The sequence below is a fragment of the Epinephelus lanceolatus genome, chromosome 17, assembly GCF_041903045.1.
Source record: "Epinephelus lanceolatus isolate andai-2023 chromosome 17, ASM4190304v1, whole genome shotgun sequence".
NCBI classification, from domain to species: domain Eukaryota; kingdom Metazoa; phylum Chordata; class Actinopteri; order Perciformes; family Serranidae; genus Epinephelus; species Epinephelus lanceolatus.
In genome coordinates this window covers 22,877,124-22,897,963 of record NC_135750.1, presented here as the reverse complement: position 1 = coordinate 22,897,963, position 20,840 = coordinate 22,877,124, and the positions used below count along the sequence as shown (strand labels likewise).

At 41.8% G+C, this 20,840-nt stretch overlaps 3 protein-coding genes across 12 annotated transcripts in view; 2 read left to right on the top strand and 1 right to left on the bottom strand.

Moving 5' to 3' along the window:
- wdfy4 (WDFY family member 4) overlaps window positions 1–1,772 on the bottom strand; it is a 48,523-nt gene extending 46,751 nt beyond the window's left edge. For all 4 annotated transcript variants that reach the window (XM_033613353.2, XM_078160678.1, XM_078160677.1 and 1 more), the window contains exons 1-2: window positions 1,505–1,772; window positions 135–392 (exon numbers count right to left, since the gene is read on the bottom strand). In XM_033613353.2, coding sequence (XP_033469244.2) covers window positions 135–392; window positions 1,505–1,525 — 279 coding nt within the window. In that variant the 5' untranslated portion in view covers window positions 1,526–1,772. The remainder of the gene's footprint in view (window positions 1–134; window positions 393–1,504) is intronic.
- A 2,045-nt stretch (window positions 1,773–3,817) lies between these two features.
- On the top strand, window positions 3,818–10,666 carry LOC117247907 (uncharacterized). The gene is made up of 10 exons (XM_033612563.2): window positions 3,818–4,139; window positions 4,725–4,860; window positions 4,992–5,102; window positions 5,399–5,531; window positions 6,006–6,184; window positions 6,365–6,438; window positions 6,605–6,767; window positions 6,857–6,939; window positions 7,634–7,824; window positions 9,143–10,666. Exons 1-10 carry the CDS (start codon window positions 4,013–4,015, stop codon window positions 9,629–9,631), a joined length of 1,686 nt encoding a protein of 561 aa, XP_033468454.1. The 5' UTR covers window positions 3,818–4,012; the 3' UTR covers window positions 9,632–10,666.
- A 1,224-nt stretch (window positions 10,667–11,890) lies between these two features.
- Window positions 11,891–20,840, top strand: part of arhgap22a (Rho GTPase activating protein 22a) — a 16,586-nt gene continuing 7,636 nt past the window's right edge. The window contains exons 1-4 of one of the 7 annotated variants that reach the window (XM_078160686.1): window positions 11,891–12,126; window positions 12,406–12,505; window positions 13,525–13,660; window positions 19,419–19,615. In XM_078160686.1, coding sequence (XP_078016812.1) covers window positions 13,615–13,660; window positions 19,419–19,615 — 243 coding nt within the window. In that variant the 5' untranslated portion in view covers window positions 11,891–12,126; window positions 12,406–12,505; window positions 13,525–13,614. The other 6 variants (XM_078160687.1, XM_078160685.1, XM_078160684.1 and 3 more) reach the window with 6 other exon arrangements.

Sequence of the window (20,840 nt, the reverse complement as noted above, 5' to 3'; positions counted from 1 at the left end):
ATTTACAATAGAAAAGCTTTAACCAAAATACTGATTAATAAACTGCTAATGTAAGTCTGAAAATGATGAACAGATGAATAAGATGAACAGAGATAAATACCATCGGCACATATTCTTGTCCCAGTGGTCCATACCTGTATGTAGAGAGGCAGGACTTTGATGAGATGCTCCTCTCTCTGCTCCAAAGGAACATGGTCAGTCCTGTGGTCAGGGCTTGAGCATGCATGAACTCCCAGTGCTTGGAGTTGTTCTCTGAGCACTTGTGAGAGTTGAGGGTTCCCACAAGAGCCCTCCACTTTCTCCACCTTCAACTCCACAGAGACAGATAACTCCCCTGAAGCACTCAGCTCTCCAGTTTCCTTATTGATCCTTTCCCCTTTAGCAAGCTGGTCCTGGAGGGTAAAAAAAAAAAGAGCCAGAAGTGAGAAATCCTCAGATTGTTCCATCTTTTTATAGATACTCTGAGTTTACATAACATCCCAAATACTGTTTAATCACATTTCCTAAGATTGCCTCACTTCCTCAAACAAATTTATCCAAGCCCTCCTCCGTTTAGCCACACAGCACACTGTCTGCATTGAGAAATCATCAGATAGAAGAGCAGACCACAGGCCGTCATGTGCCATTTTATTAACTGGTTACCAACCCCTGTGAGTGATCTGAGCAGTTTAACTCATGCCCAATTTTCAGTAATCAGAAGCACATAACAGAAGGAAATGTTAAAAGCTTTTCATGCTGTAAATCCACTATTGCAACAGGTTACCACTGATGATTTACACCTTTTGTTCGCATTCCTTCCTCTTCTCCTGTGCAATACTTACTCAACAGTAATTGTGAAGCACTTTGAGAATACCAAATCAGTCCTCGCACTTATAAGTGAAAGTATGTGACAACCGGAGGTGCACATATGCAAAACATAGTGACCTTTTGTCCTGACAAAATCAAAACCCCAGTGTGTTCTGTCCCTTTCAGTCTTGCAAATATTGCAAACGTTATGCATCATGTGAAATAAAATTCCTCTACCTCCTTCACACAGTAGGCTACTAATAAGTGTCACACTGCTTCAAGCACACGTTACTGTACGACTGGGGCTTTGACTAGAACATTGTTTCCTCATTACAGTGGTATTATTTTTAGCACTTTGTTTTAGTGTCACACATTCATGGTGTACAATGAGGGGCGTTGGAAGAGGCGGATTGCTAAACTGATAAGCCAGGGCCAGTAGAATCAGTTATGATGGTAAGTGACGGGAAAGGCTGCTCACATTCCTTAGAAATTCTTATACAATACTTTGATGTTTTCCTCATGTGAGTGTGCTGTGTGCAGTGTGTGAGATAGCAAGAAGGCGCAAGGGCACACAAAGTCATTATTTACTTGTGAAATGCAAGCAACACATACCTCACCCCTCTGCTGACAGTGACATACAATCAAGTATGTTAAAGTGAAGTTCTGCCACATTTACACAGAAGAATTATTCATGCAACACACAGTTTAGTCCTCTTACCTGTACTTGTGTGAGAGCCATCTGGGATTTTCCAAGCTAAGAGGAAGCTGTCATCTGTGCTGTGTTATTCTGAACTGAATAAGTGGTCTGTCTCCATTCCCATGTCATGAGGAGTGACAAGTGGAGACCTGCTAAGATATGACTAGCACCCACTGTGCCGACCCTCTCTGTACAACTACCCACCCCTCACTAATCTGCATCAGGCAGACTGAACTTTGAACAAGCAGAGCAACTCAAATCAGCTGGCCCAGGTCATGTGCCTTCTTACTTCCTTAGAGAAGCAGAAGTGAAAAACTGTTGTTTAGCTGGTTGGATGAGGCCCTCCCACAATGGCTCAAAGAAGAGTCCCTTTGCTTTTTATAGACGTGTCATGTTGGACTGGAATAATATGAATCACAGTGACACGATCCCATGATTAACCAAAGAAGCTGGCAAACACGGCATGTAATAACAGGTTTAGGTGGAGAGAGAGAGGTTTTGACTTGTCGGTGAAATGATTAAGAACAAATTGTGTTTGTGCTTGTCTGCTGAAAATAACTAGAAAGACAGGCAGTTTTACTGCGTCTAAGAGGTAAACAAACCTTTCACAGAATCAGGAAACAAACTGATTTGGTTAGTATGTAATGAAAAACTGATCAATTTAGTGGAAATATATTTAGTTGATTTTTTTTTTTAAATTGTTTTCTGTTTTTTACATTTGGTACAGGTATTAGGCCTTCAGTCATAAAGAGTGGGTGAGTGTTGTTTAAATGCCTATGGAGTGTAACCAGTGGTGTAGTAGTAGTAGTTGATGAGGTGGGGTATTATGAGCTAGATGGTAGGTTTCAGAGGAAAAGTAGGTACTCTCCTATGTCTTCCAATGGCTTTCGGCTGATAGGTGGGTATACTGTAAATGGCCAGAAAGAAGAGGTAGGTATACCCAATATGACATCCAGTACACCACTAAGTGTAAATGCAATGAAACTGGAAAACTACTGCTTGTTTCATTGATTAGAGTCACTGATTTGTACTGGTAACATAGAACCATCAAAGCAGTGCTAACATAATTTAGCTAAACAGCGCCATCTTGTGGATTTTAATGATATAGAAATATAACAACAGCCAGATACTGAGAGACAAAAATGTTCCAGAAACAGACAACCTTAAAACATTTCAGCAGGAAAAGTAGAGGTGTAACCAGTGACATAGATGATGCAGCCATGCTAGTTGTTAAGGGACTGTTCATTACTTGTTAGGGCGGAGGGGTGGTGCCAAATTGGGGAGGCATGTCAAATTATGTTTAAGCACTGGGGAGGGACTTGTGTTTTTTATTTTGACTTTGGGGAGGGACATACAACTTTAAATGGTTGTATTTTTTTATTTATTTTAAAAGGCCTCTGAACCAGAAATCTACTGGCAGGCTTTAAAGGCATGTTTTATTTAAGAATCAACAGAGTTGCACAATTTATATCATAGCTAGATACCGTAAAAACAGAAATTATTGTCAGGTTTTCAAATTCTGATGGTCCTTGAACGCCTCACACATGATGTAGTCTTGTAGGCTGCCTACATTTGGTGATGAAAAAATATAGTTAGTTGTGGTGGAGGGAGGGTCGTGTATTTTTCCCCTGTCAATCTGGAGAGTTTAAAGAAAACTATTTGTAGCTTAGGAGAGAGTCAAGGTCAAACCTGAGCCACCCCCCTCCCCTGATAAGTTAAGCACAGTCCCTAACTGGATTTCCTGTGTTTGTATAGTGCATGTTATCTCAGTGGCTTATTTGGGCACTGAAATTGAACACAGCTATCATTCATCTTCACCTAGTGTGAAATATCAAAATGTCCACAAAGAAAAGAGACTGTAGAATTAAATAACAAGAAGTAAACACAAGTTTCTGTAACGTTACACCTTCTGTTTCACCTTTACCTCCACCAGGAAACACCATCACCTTAAGTCAAACAACTCACGAGCTCCATGGCACGTTAACCCAATTGTCAAGCCACTTTATTCCCTCTGCATGTGCAGGCCTGCTCGGTGTTGCCTGGAGCTGATAACGTCACTATGGTGCTCTCATTGTTTCCGCAGTGTCAACTAACTTTATAAGCTGACAGCACGTGCAGTGGATACAGTGACGTTTATCCCGCGCGAGCCACAACAGCTCCCATTTCAGAGGTCTTTATGAATAAATGTTTTTTTTAAAATCCCAACCCCTTATTTTTCTGACTGTATGATGACACACTGCTAATTCATTTCTAAGGTGTTACCTTATTTATAGGCACCACGTGTTTTGTTGACGCGAGTCGCATCAGCGGTCATGTGACTCAACGCAGCCAATCAGGTGTCCAGGGCGTGGTCTGCCTCCTCAATCAGTTTAGCACAATGAAAGCTGCCCGTTACTCTGCAGCGAAAGATGATCCCCCGTCTCACCTTACATTATGATGTTGTAGCGCTTCGTCCGGGGAGGTGATTTTTGTTTCCGCTGCAGTTTGTGTCAGTGGGAGTGACAGCAGGCAGGCCGAAGCTGTGCACCCATGATCATGCATCCGATGCCTGTGTGCGCCGTCAGCGGTGGAGACATATTTGACTGTATACAGAGAGGAAATATTGAACAGTGTATACAGTTCGTGCAAAATGACCGATCAGTTCTCAAGCAAAAAGGTAAGGTGGAATAAGATGCAATAAGAATATTGATCTGGTCAGTGTTGCTCTTTTATTTGCAGCATATTTGTGAAACCACAGGTCACCACTTCCTGACTGCATGCACAGTTTTGAGCCTTTAACTGTCAGTGATGCTATTTCCTGTTTTTCTCAGTTAAAGCCAGAAAACTGCTGATGGATATTGTTCTCCAAGTGAACAAACCTGTTACATACAACATGTCATATATGTGTAATTCACACTTTGCCTTATGAAATCTGTCTGTGCACATAGTTTTCCAGTTTGACATTATGTTATCCTCAAAGGACCACTTTACACTTTATGGTGCTCCAGTGTCTCCTGTGATTTTGTTACAATGCCAAAGGGAAACCGAACCCTGCTGCAGCTCCTCTGGCACAGATCGAGATGGACAGATCCTGTGACAACACAGCACAAAGTCACATTGTGCCAAAGGGAACCCAAACCCCAGCTCCAGAGAGTTTCAGCGATCAACAGGCTGACAGACCGTGCATTTACGTCAGGCTTATATTGTTAGTCACAAAAACTGCAGATCTGACTGTGATGTGCGTGTGTTTGTCTTCACACAGGCTGGGGTGGCTTCAGCCCGCTCCACTACGCTGCCCTCCATGGGAACCGCGGCCTGGTTGACCTTTTCCTCACTAATGGAGCTGACCCTAACCTGACGTGTGATGCAGGACAGACAGCCTTTCATTTTGCCTGCAGGTGAGCAGTTGGTGTATATTTAGGTCTCCAACATGCCTGGATTCTTGAGGTGACAATGCCAAGATGTGAGGATGATTCATTTTGCTCTGCGCTTCATCTTGTGTGATAACAGTTTGTGCTTTTCCCATCAGGCAGGGGAACATCTATATCATACACCAGATGATGCAGTATGGAGCTGATTTGCGCCTCATAGACCTGCAGCAGAAAACATCGCTGCATCATGCAGTCAGTGGGGGCAGCATGTGAGTGGAGGAACACATCACAAATAGTTCAAGATTATTTGTCCCCAGGGCAATTTGTCTTGGAGTTAAAGGTTGCCACATAAAAATAGTGCATAGTGCAGGAACAGACATAAAATGCGGCATAAAGTGCAAACATACATTGCATTCATACATGTCTAATGCACATCCTCCTTATGTCCTGGGTTCAGGAGACTCACTGACAGAGGGATGAAAGTTGTTTTTGTCTTGTATTTGTTTGGCTGCACAGTCACACCTAATATACAACGCATGCACTAACTGTTAGTTATCTTTGCCAGTGTTGCAGTGCACTATTTGTGGGAGACAGGAATGTTCCGGTTCACAGATACAGATATGCACCAGGTGACACCGCTTCACCTGGCTGCATCCACGGGCAACACAGAGGTGGTCCGGTATTTGCTCAGAGACCAGGTATGATACAATCTTTATTCTCACTCACTTACTTACTGACTCGCTCCAGTTGGCCCACAGTAGGATTAAACTTTATCTTTAAGTTTTAAATCTACATTAAAATGTTTTTGATGTTAATACTGAGTCTAATGAAGAGGATTTGAAAGTGTAGCTATTACTGCTGCACCCACTGAGAATTAACAAGCAACAGTGTACTGCAACTTAACTTTTAGCTGCATGTAGCTCTTTTAGCCCACTGTTTTGGGTCATAATCCCACACATTTACAATATGGTCACTATTATTAACCACTCAAAAACTGTAGGAAGACATTTTCAGCAAATAAGCTCAGTGCACACCCAACACAACATTTACAGTTACAAGATTTGCATCCGTACTTGGGCAAAAGATCAGTTAAATCTTATCATGCCCAGTGCAGATGTGACCGGCTTGTGGTGTACAGCTGCTTCAAGATGTTGTGTTTTTTTTTGTTTCAGAGATGTGCTGTGGATGCAGCCGACCAGCAGGGAGCAACAGCGCTTCACGTTGCAGCAGAGAGGGGCGGAGTGGAGGTGTGCTGGACACTGCTGCAGAGAACAGGGTGCGGGATGCTCTATGTGAAGAACCACAGCGGCCTCACACCACTGGACCTCAGCAAACAGGGGAAAACATTTAGGTGATTCTGCTGTGTTTAGAAATCTCTGGAAAAAAACACTGACTAGCAGAGCACTGCATGGAGACAGTCACACCCCTCAGTACCTATAGATATCCAGTATGTTCACATTTCATGATTACTTTTGTCTCTTGGGATCCTGATGCTGATTAAAACATTGCTATACTGTGTGTTTTTCTCCAGACATCAGCAACTCACCAAGCTACTGAGTCGGTACATTAATGAGCCTATACACCACAAGCCCAGAGAGTCTCATGGTGAATATTACTCTGGAGTTATGATCATTCATATAGGGATGAAAACAAGGGTAATGATTATGATGACGACAATGGCGATGATCATAACAGAGCTGTAACAAATGCTGAATGTGCATTTATGTGTTGAGATTCTCACACATCTTTGTGTGTTTGTCTTTTTCTCTAGTTTTGTATTACTGGACACTGTTTTTTCCGACCCTGAGCGGGGCTGCCATCCTGCTCATAGCAGCCATGTTGGGAGGCTATGGGGGGCTAACCTGTGGTTTGCTCTTCCCCTGGCTGGCCAGAAGCATCTTTACGCAGTACCACCGCATGACCACATATCAAAGGTTGTATAAAAAATGTTGTACATGTGAAATATTTATTAGTAAGTCAGCATATTTCACTGTTTGTTAAATCTCATCTGTCTTCCTCTCAGGTTACCTAACCCGGTCTACTTGGGAACCCTCATAGCAGGTTTGTTCCACTCTCTGCTCTGCTTCTATGGGAAAATAATGCCTAATATCCTTCACGAATGTAGCACACGTTAAGTCTAATGTCCATGCATGCTTTTGTATCATCTGGCTTTTTTTGCCCTGTTAGCAGTATGGCATAAGAACCTCAATGTTGGTTGGTCACTCTGGTTCGGAGAATAGTATCTCAACAAAAGGCCATATTTTGAGGTGTAGTGATATATCAATATTAACGTGAACGTGATATTTAAAAATGAAATATCGATAGAATAAAATATACACATGTGATAATATTGTGTGAATAATTAATCACCTATTAAATAATTTCCGTTTCTTTCTATTCTTGCTTTGTCTCCCTCCACCAACGCCATCTGGTTGCCTTTTCACTATCCATTAATAAGATAAGGTGTTTTAAAAGTAATGTTGGATTTTCAGGAAATGACTTCTGATTAGTCCGTAGAGGTTGTTTCCCTTTGACCTTTCCTCCAGTTTCACCAATTTCCACTTGTACTCCATGAATATCAGACTTTAAAGGGCATAGTGCAGTGACATTTGATAAGCACATTAATGCGCCCTTAAGAATACATTAGTATTTTGGACTCGCCTCAAGCTTTCTTATGAACATTTTAAACTGGCCAGTGCTCTCCTATTTGTCCTGCTCACTCAGACATACACAGTAAAGGCAAGGGTACTCTAAGATTCAGTATATTAAATGACAAGGGTTCATCCTTAACCTTTTGAATGTGTGTGGCCAACCAGTGCTCTGGTCCAGGTGTCCATGGTCCATTTCTCCCTAGTGCTCGGTTTGTTCTGTAAGGTTCTAACTCAGGACCCTGGGACACTGCACAGAGCAGATGCAAACCCTCGGTTCTCCTGTATCGCTGACCTGGTGGAGAACAACCAGAGCCCTCACAGGTTCTGTCCATACTGTGAGGTAAGACATTTATACTAGTGTTTGGCATACCCCCACGTCTACCTAATGTATCTTGTTATCTATCTGGTTATAAGTTTCTGAATCTAGATAAATGTAAGTATAGCCCTTCTCCTCTCGGTGCGTCCCTTTACATGGTCCTCCCCTTCAAAATCTCACATGTCACAATGAATGTGATAATTTCATGTGTAATTAATTCTCTGCCAGTTGATTTTCATCTAATAGTGAAATTAAAAGCAGTAATGCAAATGCAGTAGGTCTCTGAAAGGTAGAAAATAAAACACAGAACCCACAGTATGCTTCTAAAGAAGCTGCTGGTAAAGTTAAAGCCACAGTAGGTAATTTTTCTAACAAAAAAAAACCTTTTACATTTGCTGAAGCATTACTATATTCTGACAGTAGTACATGAGACTGATCCTCTGTGAAAAAAAAAGGTTCCTCTTAATGCTTGATCTGCAAGAATTCACTGAGCCTGAATGAAAACAACCAATCAGAGCCAAGAGGAGTCTCTAATGCAGTGTCAGTAACTGGTTGTGCACACACTGCACTGCCAACAACAGCGTAGGCGACCAAAAGCTTGCTATCACTGTCACTATAGCCCCATCTCCACTGAACACTTTCGGTATGGTACCTTTGGAACCAAAAGTAACCTTTCAGACATAGTACCTACAGTATACCGTTTCCACTGCAAACAGTACCCTTTAATGTGGGCGGGGTTGTTGTCACTCACTCCTCCGTCTTCCTCATCTCCAGTGACACACAGCAAAGTCTGCACCTTGTTTATCGTCCACTGAATGAGATTGCACACCAACATTTCCAGAACAATATTAAACAGGTTGCAGTGAGAGTCTCTCTCCGTGGGATATTTTAAAATAGTGGATTTGTGCATTAATCCTTCTCAGGCAAGCTCAGGGGTTTAGTGTTGCAGGAATCCACAGGAGTGATGCTCTGTGATGCTGTTTTTTTCTCCAAGTGAGGATTAGAATAAATGCAGTTCACATAATCCAGTCAAAATTAAAATACATAAACACTTGAAAATCCACTCATTAGTAAAAGGATATGTCATCCAAGAGAGACAATAAAAATTTAAATGATGGTCAAAGTTGTCACATTGGTTTTTAAGGTGTGTTGATGGATTCAGGTCATCAACTCATGCATTGAGTTACATTACAAGTTACCGTTCCATCGTAAACGTTGCCGGCAGTCAGCCCAGTAAAGTTACCTACTCAGACTTTAAAGATGCACATTTTCTCGTTGATGGGCTACATCATATAACAAGAATGTTGCTCTTCTCCCCACCCTGTCTTTGCTTTCCTCGTAGTTGTTTCAGCCCGACTACACAAAACACTGCAAGTTATGTGACGTGTGCATTAAAGACTATGACCACCACTGCCTTTTCCTCAACCGGTGTGTCGGCCGGGGTAACCACCGCCTCTTCCTCCTCTTCATTCTCTCCATGGTGATTGCCCACATTCTTTTTGTTTTCACGGCAGCAAATTCCTTGTATGACAAGATGTCTGCGGGCAGTCACAGCTTGTCATCATGGCTCACGTTGTTGGGGGAGGAGTTCTGGGTCGTGGTCATGATGGTTATGAATGCGTTGACACTACTTTGGGAGGTGTGGCTACTGACCGAGCAGTTTGATGCCGTTGCAACGGGAACGACCACCTACTTCAGACAGTGTGAGAGCTCAGTGCGGCAGAGGTCACTAATACAGCGATGGGTTATCGTGCTGTCGTTTCTGCTGGAGGGTCGCAGACGGGTTGGCAGCGTACAAACAAGAGAGGACAAAACTGCCATAGACATTTAAAACTGTCTTGTGTCCGGCTGTTGTTTCATCGCTCACTTCCTTCCCAGTTTACAGAGTCTTTGGTGTGCACTCAACCTTGTGATAATGTCCTTAGATTCAATAACTCTCTAATGCCATATAACATGTTGTACTTGAATGTAGAATTTGGTGATATCTCAATATTCTATTTTAATATACAGTAGGCTGTAGTGTTGATTCGTCAGCAGTGGCTAGCAGGATAACTACCACTAAGAGTTTAAATGTTCAACTAGTTTTTAGAGACCTCACTGAATACTTTTAAGGTAACAATGTTCTAATAATTAACTTGTTGGTTTACATTGTTCTGTGTTAAGTGTTGGATATTTCCAAAACTGTGTTTTAGCAGGGAATGCCTCTGAGTGAAAGCTTACATTCCTATCTGTTTTTATATTCCACATCAGCGTGCTTTTTTTAACACCATTGTTCTGAATAAAAGTGTCATGATGTAAAGCATTGCTCAAAGCTGTGAAGATTTGTGTACCCATTTAACATTAGCATTAGTATGATAATGGTTAAGAGCAGGCACACTGCAAGACTTTGTTCCTAACATAATGACATTACCTCTCCGACCTGCTCCCAGTCATTCGGGCCATGACACTTCCTCTGCTCTCACTAATGAGACATGCTCTTTTCATGCCTTCAATTAAACAGACTCATTTCCTTTGTGTCCCTCAGGACCATATTTCTCGATTGTAGATGATGTTCCCCACACCCCTCAGAGGCTGGTGTGTCTGGACTATGTGAGCGGCTACATCACATGGTATTATTTAGTGTCTACTGAACTGCCTGTCATGCATATGGAGTGGTGTGAGTGCTTTTACTGTACTTCTCCATCTCTGGGTCAGTGTTATTGTATTTAATGGCTGCCACTTGTCGATATTTAAATATATTTTAAGATGTACTAATGTATTTTATCTTTTTTTGTTTCCAGGATGATACCTCATGTGTGCCGTAATGTTTTTTATGCTGTAGGAAAAATATGCTTAATAAAAAACATCACAGAAATCTGCCATTTAAGAAGACTGGATAGAGACTCTCTTTTTATCTAACTGTACAGTGGAAGACGAAGAACTGAGATAGTTAGCAGCATTTAGTGACATCTAGCAATGAGGTTGCTTATTGCAATCAACTGAATTCCCCTCTGCACACCCCTCCCTTTTCAGAACTACGGTGGCCTACAGGTAGCGTGAAAACACAGAAGGCCCTCTCCAGAGCCAGTGTTTGGTTTGTCTACTCTGGGCTAATGTGCAAAATGGCAGGTCGAACGGAGGAGGACCTGCTCCGTATGTAGATATAAATGGCTCATTCTAAGGTAATGAAGATAGAACTATTCTTCACACTGGACTTTTAAAGGCCCAGCATGTAGGACTTGTAGGATCTATTGGCAGGAATGGAACATAATATTCATAATTATGTTTGGATTACTTGAAACTAAGATTTGTTTTCGTCACCTTAGAATGAGCCATTTATATCCATATATGGAGTGGGGCCTCTTCTGGAGTCGGCCATGTTGTTTCCACAGTGGCCCAGAATTGACAAATCAAACACTGGTTCTAGATAGAGTCATTCGAGTTTTTGTGTCGGCCACCGTAGTTCTCCGAAAAGTTTTGCACACGGGAGAAATTTCAGTTCTGCAACCTCATTGCCAGGCCAGCCACTAGGAAATATGAACAAGGCATGGCAAATCAAATGTACTTATACTGCACATTTCAGCAACAAAGCATTTCAAAGTACTTCACATAAAACATCAAAAGCATCAAGACAAGATGCAAAAGAAATGCATCGTAAAAGGACTTTTAAAAGCAATTCATTACAGAACAGGGGGACTAAATTTTCAAAATTCAGCCACACCCACACCAGTGGTGCATAGACTTTTGCATGGACGCCCCTGGGCCTTGGGCTGGGGTCATCTGTGCCCTTTGACCCCTCCTAACGACGGGCCTGCGTCATTAGGAGGGTAGAAGTGTAAAGTAGCATAAAATTGAAATACTCAAGTCCATATGTGTTAAAATCATGCTTGAGTACTAGAGTAAATGTCTTTAGATACTTTCCATCACTGACTGTGTAGCTGGAGAGAGACTGGCATTGAAAAGCTTTTTAAATTCAAAGCTTGTGCCCTTCCCTCTCAATTTACATAGTCGGATCACTAACAGCCAGAGCACTGATTTTTACTCCGTTGTGAGTGGGAAAAATGTACAGTAAAAAAAGCTGAGGGAGAAACCCATAATATTTTTTACATAGAAGTCAGCAGTTTTCACTTCTCCATCAGGGCAGCTCACTTCCTTAGAAAGAGACAGACTTAAAAAAAATTCAAAAGAGCAGGACAGCAGGAGAGCATCGCACAGCTGTGTTTTATTTCTGTGTAAAGCCGCTTCTATCACAGCAGCTGCTTGGGACTGTTTGATGCGTTCTTATGCAGCACGGAGAGTCAGGCTCCAGACTCAGAGTCGTCTGGTCTGCCCATCTGAGATGACATGGCAAGTAATACTCGCATGACTGTCTTTATTTCCTTCCTTCTATCAGAGTCTGTTCACATCAGCATTCTTCAGGCTCACGTCATTGCTGTGTTACTGATGGCAGCTATAGTAGTTCCTTCTCTTTGGGTATGTGAATGTCATTTGATTTGGTTCTTGGTGATTATCAATTAAGCAGAGGACTGAGATTTCAGTATTGCCGTTGTTTAGACTCGGAGTGTGCTTGTGTGTGTGCCTGTGTGTGTGTGTGTGTGTGTGTGTGTGTGTGTGTTGTGGCTCTAGAGATGGCCCCAGTGCAGAGGGACACACTGTGCAGACGGGTTCACTGTCATGAGATCATCCAGGACTCCTCTCGCCAGTGACAAACCAAAGGAATTGGCAGGTAAAGCTCTGTCTTTTTATGTTTTAGAGCAATGATCATTTTATCAAGAAAGGTGATGACCTATTGTGTCGTGTACGATTAGGACTGGCATGATATCAGAGTTTTACTACACGATTATAGCATGGCCAAAAGAGTTCACAATAATGATATTATCGCAGTATTTCTTGAAATTTGGGGAAAAAAGAAGGAATAATTCTATCAGTCAAAGTCAAATTTAGCTTTGTTTATTGTGTATTTTGTCCCTTTTAGGGGAATTAATTACTTGTACACTCGAAATATGAGTGTAGGGAGAAGGGGAGAGAGGATGTAACCATAAATGAACAAAAGCGTGAAAATTACATTTAATGGATCATGAAATGGATCTCGCAACACCCTTTCATAGAGTCCAACTTCCTGGCTATCTGAGCTCTCATATAAAGTTAAGCTCTAATTTTAGGGTATTTATCTGGCCCCACACCATTTCTCTACCATATCTAGGAGTCAGGGTAGTTTTGAAAATGTAAAGAATTAAATCCCCATAGTTATGCCTCTACTGTCACTCCTTTATAAAGCCTTTATTAAAGCAGTGTATGGCAGGAACCTTTTTCATTGATTGTTACGTGTGAGCGAAGTAGGTTATTTTTCCCTATGAGAAAGCTCAGTCAGCAGTGTCCCTGTACTGCATTTTACTCTCATCCAGCATTTATCTGCTTTATCACACCCAACACAACCCAACCAGGCTGAATAGAAACAAGAACATCACACCCTTGAGTGTTGTGGCTTTCATCCTACAGATTGCTGAGTGACTGAGCGATGTGGCATTTCCCCTCGGACTATAAATCCTGAGCCTGAATGACTCGGGTTACTCAATATGAGCGCTGTGCAGTGGAGTTTTGTCAGTTTTTCACACGTGTCCACCCAAATGTATTACACATCTGCAATGGCTTATAGGTGCAGACAATATGTGCTCTGCATCAAACATTTAATGGCCAGGATGGTGTCAGTTAAATCAAATGTATTGATCTGAGGTTGTACTTCAGGTACAGAGGAGACCATAATCAAATCTCCATGAGCAAACAGCTGGAGGGATTGTGAAGACTGTGGAGCGATGCAGGAGCCAATGTAAAGAAATGGGTGACAAGACAGAGGACACACAGCCAGACATATTTATAGACGGTGAGAAATTGATACTGAGAGTGTGCAGCAGGAGGCAGAGAGACAGACAGGAGAGGAGAGGGGAGAGAGAGAGGGAGTGGGCAGGGCTCTAGGTATGTGAGAACAACAGCACGCCGGGCCAGTGGGACAGACAGGGGGAGTGAGACGAAAGAAAGGAGGGGAGGCAGAGGAGAGTGTGTGGTTAAGTGCTTGTAAGTGTGCGTGTGTGAAATCAGACAGAGACAGTGTCCAAGTGCTAGACAGTGAGCCGGGGAGAGAGATGCTCGGAGAGGATGAGGAGTAACAGGGCGAGGCAGCAGCGAGAGCCTCTGAGTGTGAGTGTGTGTGTGTTTGAGGAATAGTGTGTGAACAGAGGGATGCAGTCATGTCTCTGTGAGAGGGAGCAGCACAGCAACGGTAACCATGCTGAGCCCCAAGATAAAACAGGCACGCCGGGGTAAGCACACTCCCCTTTCCTCCATCCCTTCATCTCTTTTCTGCCTTTCCATGCTTTCTTGCTTCTTTCTCTCTGCAGCCTTCTCTCTTTTCTGTCTTTTTCTCTTGCTGTCTCTGCAGAGCTCCATTTGTCCTGCTGTCTTTGCAATAATGTAACATCAATATTGTTGTCAGTGCTTTCATTGATAATGACATCAAAAAGGGGGGAACAGCGCCATGTTAGTAGCACCGGTGTCATTCTGCATCCCTGTGACAATCAGCAATGACCTGAGTTTTCTTGCATGATTTCAAGCGTTGAGGCTTTATCTTCTGTGTCCAATGCTCATTGAGAGTTAACAGGCTCTACTACGGAGTGATGTAATCCCTCATGTCTCCTGATTATACTCTCCTCATTCCTGGAAGATTTGATCCTGGTGGAGATACTGTGGGTTGTAGTGAACATGGCTGCTGGTAGGATAATCCACCCTCCAACAATGGCCCGCATCCTGACATGTTCACACCTGAGCACATGACCACATCTCTATTTGCTCAGGGTTTATTGGGTTAGTTCTGGGTTGGCGTGGTTTTGACAGGTGACTCTAGATCAGAGGTGGCGAAAGGAATGCAGGGCTCTCCGCTCCTGTAAATCACAACAGCTGACTGTCAAACATAGTTCCTCTAACACTGGGTAAAACCCACTTGTGACCAGTGAAGTCGGGATGCCGCACATACATGCCTCTCACATGACTGCGTGAAGATGAATAAGGAAGCTGTAAATCACAGGAACAACCCCTGGCACTGCAGATCATCATGATGCGGAGTATAAATACTTCTCGTAGCAGGTGGTTGCTATAGACAACCGACACACGCTGTGTCAGGTGACCTGGGGAGTTGTGACAGTTGCCAGCTTATCTCAAAGAAATGGATTAGTATTGGGTTATAGGGAAGATTATCCACAAAATTGCTGTTACAGTGGCATTTCCACCCTGACAGGAGAGTGTCTTTCACATCTTTCTATGAAAATGGACATCCCAGAGTAATGTATTGGCTAGCAGCAGCTCCAAGAATCCTTCCTTGTGTGTGTGTTTAGGCATGCTGTTGTTTTATTTCTCACCTGGCAGCCGTCTTATTCTAAACCAGCAGTAAAAGTAAGGCCATAAAAGATGATGGGAAGGAGAGGTGCCTCGTCCTTCTCCTTGAGCACAGTTGGAGAATGCAGTAGCCACTTCACTTTGCTTGCCACGTTTTGTGCGCTTGCCATCTCTCATTTGCTGTAATGGTATTCTCCTTTGATTAGATTCCCAGCTCTGCTCGCCTCTGACCCTTTTATGCAGCATCATACAGCATCACAGAGCTGGATCTGCACTCAGAAGCCGAGATATCGGAGCAGAATCCTAAAGTAGTTAAGTGGTGTAGGGACTTACAGGAAGTTACTGGTAAACCTCGGATGTGGTTGAGGCTTCTGTCATTATCCGTGTGGCTGAAAAACTGCCAATATGAGGACGTTTGAATGAATAATACAGTGCTTTTGTCAAGAAATGATTATGTTGAGACACCATAGGCGCAAAATTACCATTAAGACTTCATGACATTTTATAATTTCCTAAAGATTTTACTAATGAGACTTTGTCCAATCTGAAGGTTTGATGCTGCACCATATTCATCAGAAAATATAAACATGATCTCATTTATATGATAGTAAAAAAAAAGCCCATGAATATGTGTGTGATTATGAATGATCAATGATAAATCATACAGATATTAGCTGAATAATTTAATTCTTAATATGAAGTAAATTGCAGAATTTAATATCTAAAAGTTTTACTAGTGGTGATGGAAAGGACCTTAGTACATGTAGTCAAGTACAGTACAAACTTGTAGTGTACAGTAGGTTATTATGTCCAAGTCATTGTGTTTTAAATGTTGTACATCACTACATTTCAGATGGAAAAACTGCTTTTTATTCCTTTTCATTTGACAGCTATAACTACTTTACAGATTAATATTGTAAATGTGATGCACTCTGTTAGATTAAATTACCCAACAGTAAATAATGTAGTTAAAATTTGCTCCACTGCGACCAAACATAACAGCCAAATGCTACAGTAATGCATCGTTAATAATTAATGTGGTTATGATGTAATGTAACACTGACTGGGGCCATTTTCATACTGTACATAACAAGTGCTGGAATATTACTAAGTACACATTTGAGGTACTGTTCTGTACTGTATGCCTCTACCACAGTACAGTTCAGAGGGTAATATTGTACTTCTTACTCCACTACATTCATTTTACAACTTTATTCACTACTTTCTTTATAGATTAAGATATTGCATTCAAAATATATGATCAGTTTATAAAACATTATGCACTGTTAGAGATTAATCTACCCAAAAGCACACATGATGGTGAAAATTAGCTCCACGTTACCCGACTACAACAGTAATATGATGTGTACACATTGAATCAATATAAATAACTCATTGATATAATATACACTCATGAAATGGTCACAGGTGCTTTTCTTTGCATTATTAGTACTTTTACTTTTGAGAGGCTACTTTAAAGGGACAGTTCACCCCAAAATCCAAAAACATATTTTTCCTTTTACCTGTGTTTATTTATCTAGATTGTTTTGGTGTGAGTTGCTGAGTGTTGGAGATATGGACTGCATGCATCTACTGCTAGTCTACCTAGCACCACTGAGCTAGCTGAGGACGCTGCCATTAATGTTTACATGAAAATATTTACTTCTCGTCCATGAGTTGACGCACACTTCCTTCTGCAAAGTGATAAGGCTGGGGGAGTGTAGTTCAGTAGAAATTAAATAGTTCCTACATGAAACTGCTCACAACAAGGTCTGTGGATTATGTCAACTAAGCAGGTCATGATTTCTGGAAAGAGACAATCAGTACGTTTACATGCACAGTTTAATTCCACTTTTAATCGGAATGAAAGGCCATTCCGATTAAAAGTGGTCATGTAAACGGTCATTCCGATTGAAAAACTGTCATTCCGATTGAAAATTAAATCCGATTAAAGGGGGTGGTTTATTCCGTTTGTCATTCCGAATGAAAGAATTGTGTGTACATGTATACACTCATTCCTCTTTAAGTTCATTCCGGTCTTTCTGCGCATGCTCGTTTCCTTGCCCTTCTGGCGCGATGACGTATATAGCGCGCATAGCAACGGGCTGCATAGCAACAGGCTGAGATAGAGCAGTCGGACTTGTTGCACTCACCGGTTTCCATTCGCCACAGCACGGTCTTCTACCTCCCTTCTCCTCCTCAACAGACAAAGTATTAGCAGAACAAGGTTGTTGTCGTACTGCTGCTTCAAGAATATAAGCAAAACACGCCCGAAAAAGGCACTAAGAATGGCGTCGTCAAGCATCTTGTTATCCGGAGCGAGGACTATACAGTGTTTTCTTCCGGTAAACGTAAACACGTAACATCTACCCCGCCCCCTATCCAATCAGAAACCTTCCCTGCCCCAAACCTTGCGCAGACCTGAATAAAGGCGATTGAACTGATTTCCCATGTAAACCCTCATTCGAAATGAATATTTCCCATGTAAACTACCTGGAAAGACTTTAATTCCGAATGATTTCATTCAGATTTATTTCATTCCAAATGAGAAGCTATCATGTAACCGTAGCCACTGCTGTATAGGTTTTTTTCATGTATTTTAATAAGGCATGCTTCAACTCATGGATGAGAGGTTTGCATTGTGGCAGCACAAGATGTAAACATTAATGGCATCGTCCTCGGCTGAGCTGTGATGTTAGCTAGCTCAGTGGTGCTAGGTGAGCTAGCAGTAGATGCACACTTCCTTCTGTGATACAGTGGGTGGGTGTAGTTCAATAGAAAGAAAATAGTTACTACATGAAATTGCTTACAACAAATTTTGATGATTATTTTGAGTAACCAGGTCATGATTTCTGGAAAGAGACATTGATGTTGAGTTTTTCAGATGTGTTTTTTGGTGCTTTGAGCACCACAAGCCGAGTGCCATCTAGTTCCATTATATTCAAGAGAAGGCAGACATCTCTACAGCTGATATCTCCAACACTCAGACACTTACACCACACAATCTAGACTGATAAACAGCACTACAGGTGAGAGGAAAATATGCATTTTTGATTTTTGGGTGAACTGTCCCTTAAAATACATTCTCTTGATAATATTTTAATATTTTACTAATCTAAAATTTTGAATGCAGAGCTTTTACCTGTAATTTTCAAAGTGTGGCATTATATGGGTTGTAAGTACAAGATCTGAATACTTCTTCCAACACTGATTATCACTAATAATGTCATAGTTTATTATGTTATTAAATATGAGGTGATGCACTTTGAGTAACATTATTTCCTGAAAGGGCAACACTTTGATCCGTGTACACTAACAGTTCTTTGCTGACAGTAGATTTAAAAAAACAAAGCAGTTCCTCTTTGAGATTTCCTGCCTCTTTTTGTACAAGACACGGCCACGTCCGCTGTATTTATAGCTCCTGCTCTGCCTGCTCCTGCTGTCAGCGTACAGTTTTGTTAATGACTGTTTCACGTGGTCTCTGGTCTTGTCCCTTCCCAGCAATCATGACTCTGCAAATGAAGGACATCCAGAAAGGGGAGAAATGAAAAGAGGAGTCCAGACAGAGAGCTGATAAGCGAGAGAGAAAGAGAGGAAGCAGGAGAGAGATTTCAGTCCAGGCCCTTGCAGATACCTTCACTGCTGTCCTCAGCAGAAAGCAAGATGCAATTAACAGGAAAAAAAGACGCCATTGATTTCTCTCTCCTCTCCATCTGCCGTCTGTTTATCTCTCTCCCTCTCTCTCCCTCTCCCTGACTCCCCAGGGATCACTCTACTGTCGCTGTTTTTGCTCTATACCTTTGGCATACCTATGCTAATATACTATAATCCAGGCTTGTAATCGGTCTGTAGCAGTTAAAATGCAACCTGATCCAAAGCAAAACTCTTCTCTGCACCGCAATGAAATTAGAAATGATAAATGCCCTCATTAATATCTGAAGCACATAATAAAATGTAATGGAATAGAGAGATAGATTTCATGTTAAAGCAGGATGTCTGCGCTGCAAAATGGAGGACATGCCTTGGTAGATTGACTTATGAGGAAATCTGGATGCATGGTCAAGCCTGTGGGCTTAGCTGAACCCAAGAGAGACTTCTGTGAATAATGATTCAGGATCGTCTGTGGGTGAATTTTTAGAATAATGGCAAAACAACATAGACAGAAAATCCTAAAATAACATGAATCCTCTGTCTTCATGTAACTGTATGCCTTTATCTCACTCTGTCTTTCTTTTATTCTTATGCTCATGTAGCACGGTCCAAGAGCATGGTGCTCGGAGAGTTGTCTCGGGTCTCCAGGCCCTGCTCTCCTCTGGATCAGGAGAAAGCACTGAAGGCAGGCTGGCTGAAGAGACAGCGGAGTATCATGAAAAACTGGCAGCTGCGATGGTTTGTCCTGAGGACCGAAGCTCTGTATTTCTACAAGGACCAGGATGAAACTAAGGCACAGGTGACGCTCACAGAATAACACATGTACAAGACAGTTACCAGATGTCACCTGGTGCCCCAGGAGGCTGCACTGCTGTGCGCTCGGATTAATTCTGGTTGGAAGCCTGATACATATTCAAGCTTCATGAATTTGTCTGGTTAGTGTTTTCCCTCCGGGCCAGTCGATCCATTGTGCTATCCAACTGTGTAAACGGCTTATTGATTCCTTTAAATCAGGCAGTAAAATACATGTTGTAGCCCTCTAGTAAAATGTAGCACTTCTCTGCATTATGTGACAGTGACTTTTAAAGCTACATGCTGTTATCTTTTTTTTTTTTTTTTTGAAGGAAAACACACAAAATTATCATTTGTATATGAATTACTTACCTCGGGTTACACTGAGGACAATGTTTTTCTCACAAGCCTCTAAGGTAAACAAGGAATCCAAAAATGGAGAAAATTATTGAAATTCGGGTTGGATCGGGACAACAAAGCTATATCCAAACATACGTTAACAAACTCTCACATTTAAGCATCAGTCTCACATGGAAAAGTAACCCACCTGGGCAAGTGTGTGTGTGTGTGTTTTAACTCCAATAATGGAATTTACGAGCAGAATACTCATGCAGTAATGTTTTAAATCAGAAGGTTTTGGCGTAAATGCATGGGTTTGGGAAGTACTCAGCATACAACTGGATAAATGAGATTTGAATGATACTGCACAAATTGTACAAGAGTTTGTAAACAGATTTTTTAATATAGTTTTGCTGTTGTTAATTGTGGCCCCCATTCACTCCAATTCATCAAGAATTTTCTCTGTATTTTGATTCTTCGTTCACCATGGAGGAATGCGAGAAAAACAAAGTTTTCGTCATGAATTTAAGATAACATGAGGTGAGTAACTGATATACAAATGATCATTTTGTGGGTGGAGTGTTCCTTTAAGACAACCCCATACTCTCCATTAATGTTATAGTGTGTTGTTATTGCCCTGACACACACCGATAATGTGGTAACTAGCTGCCCTGTGGTTCTGCTGTAAGCACTTAGTAGATGACCTTTGAGCCTATCTATGCTGGAAGGATCAGAAATGCACAGTACAGGAAGCTCCACAGGGATAAATAGATGAAGAGATGTTTCCCTGAGTCATCCCTCCCTCCATCATCATTACCTCCCTCTGTTGGACAGATGCCCAGAGCTCAGTGTACTCAGAACTCTATAATGTTTAACATGCACTACACGTCCAA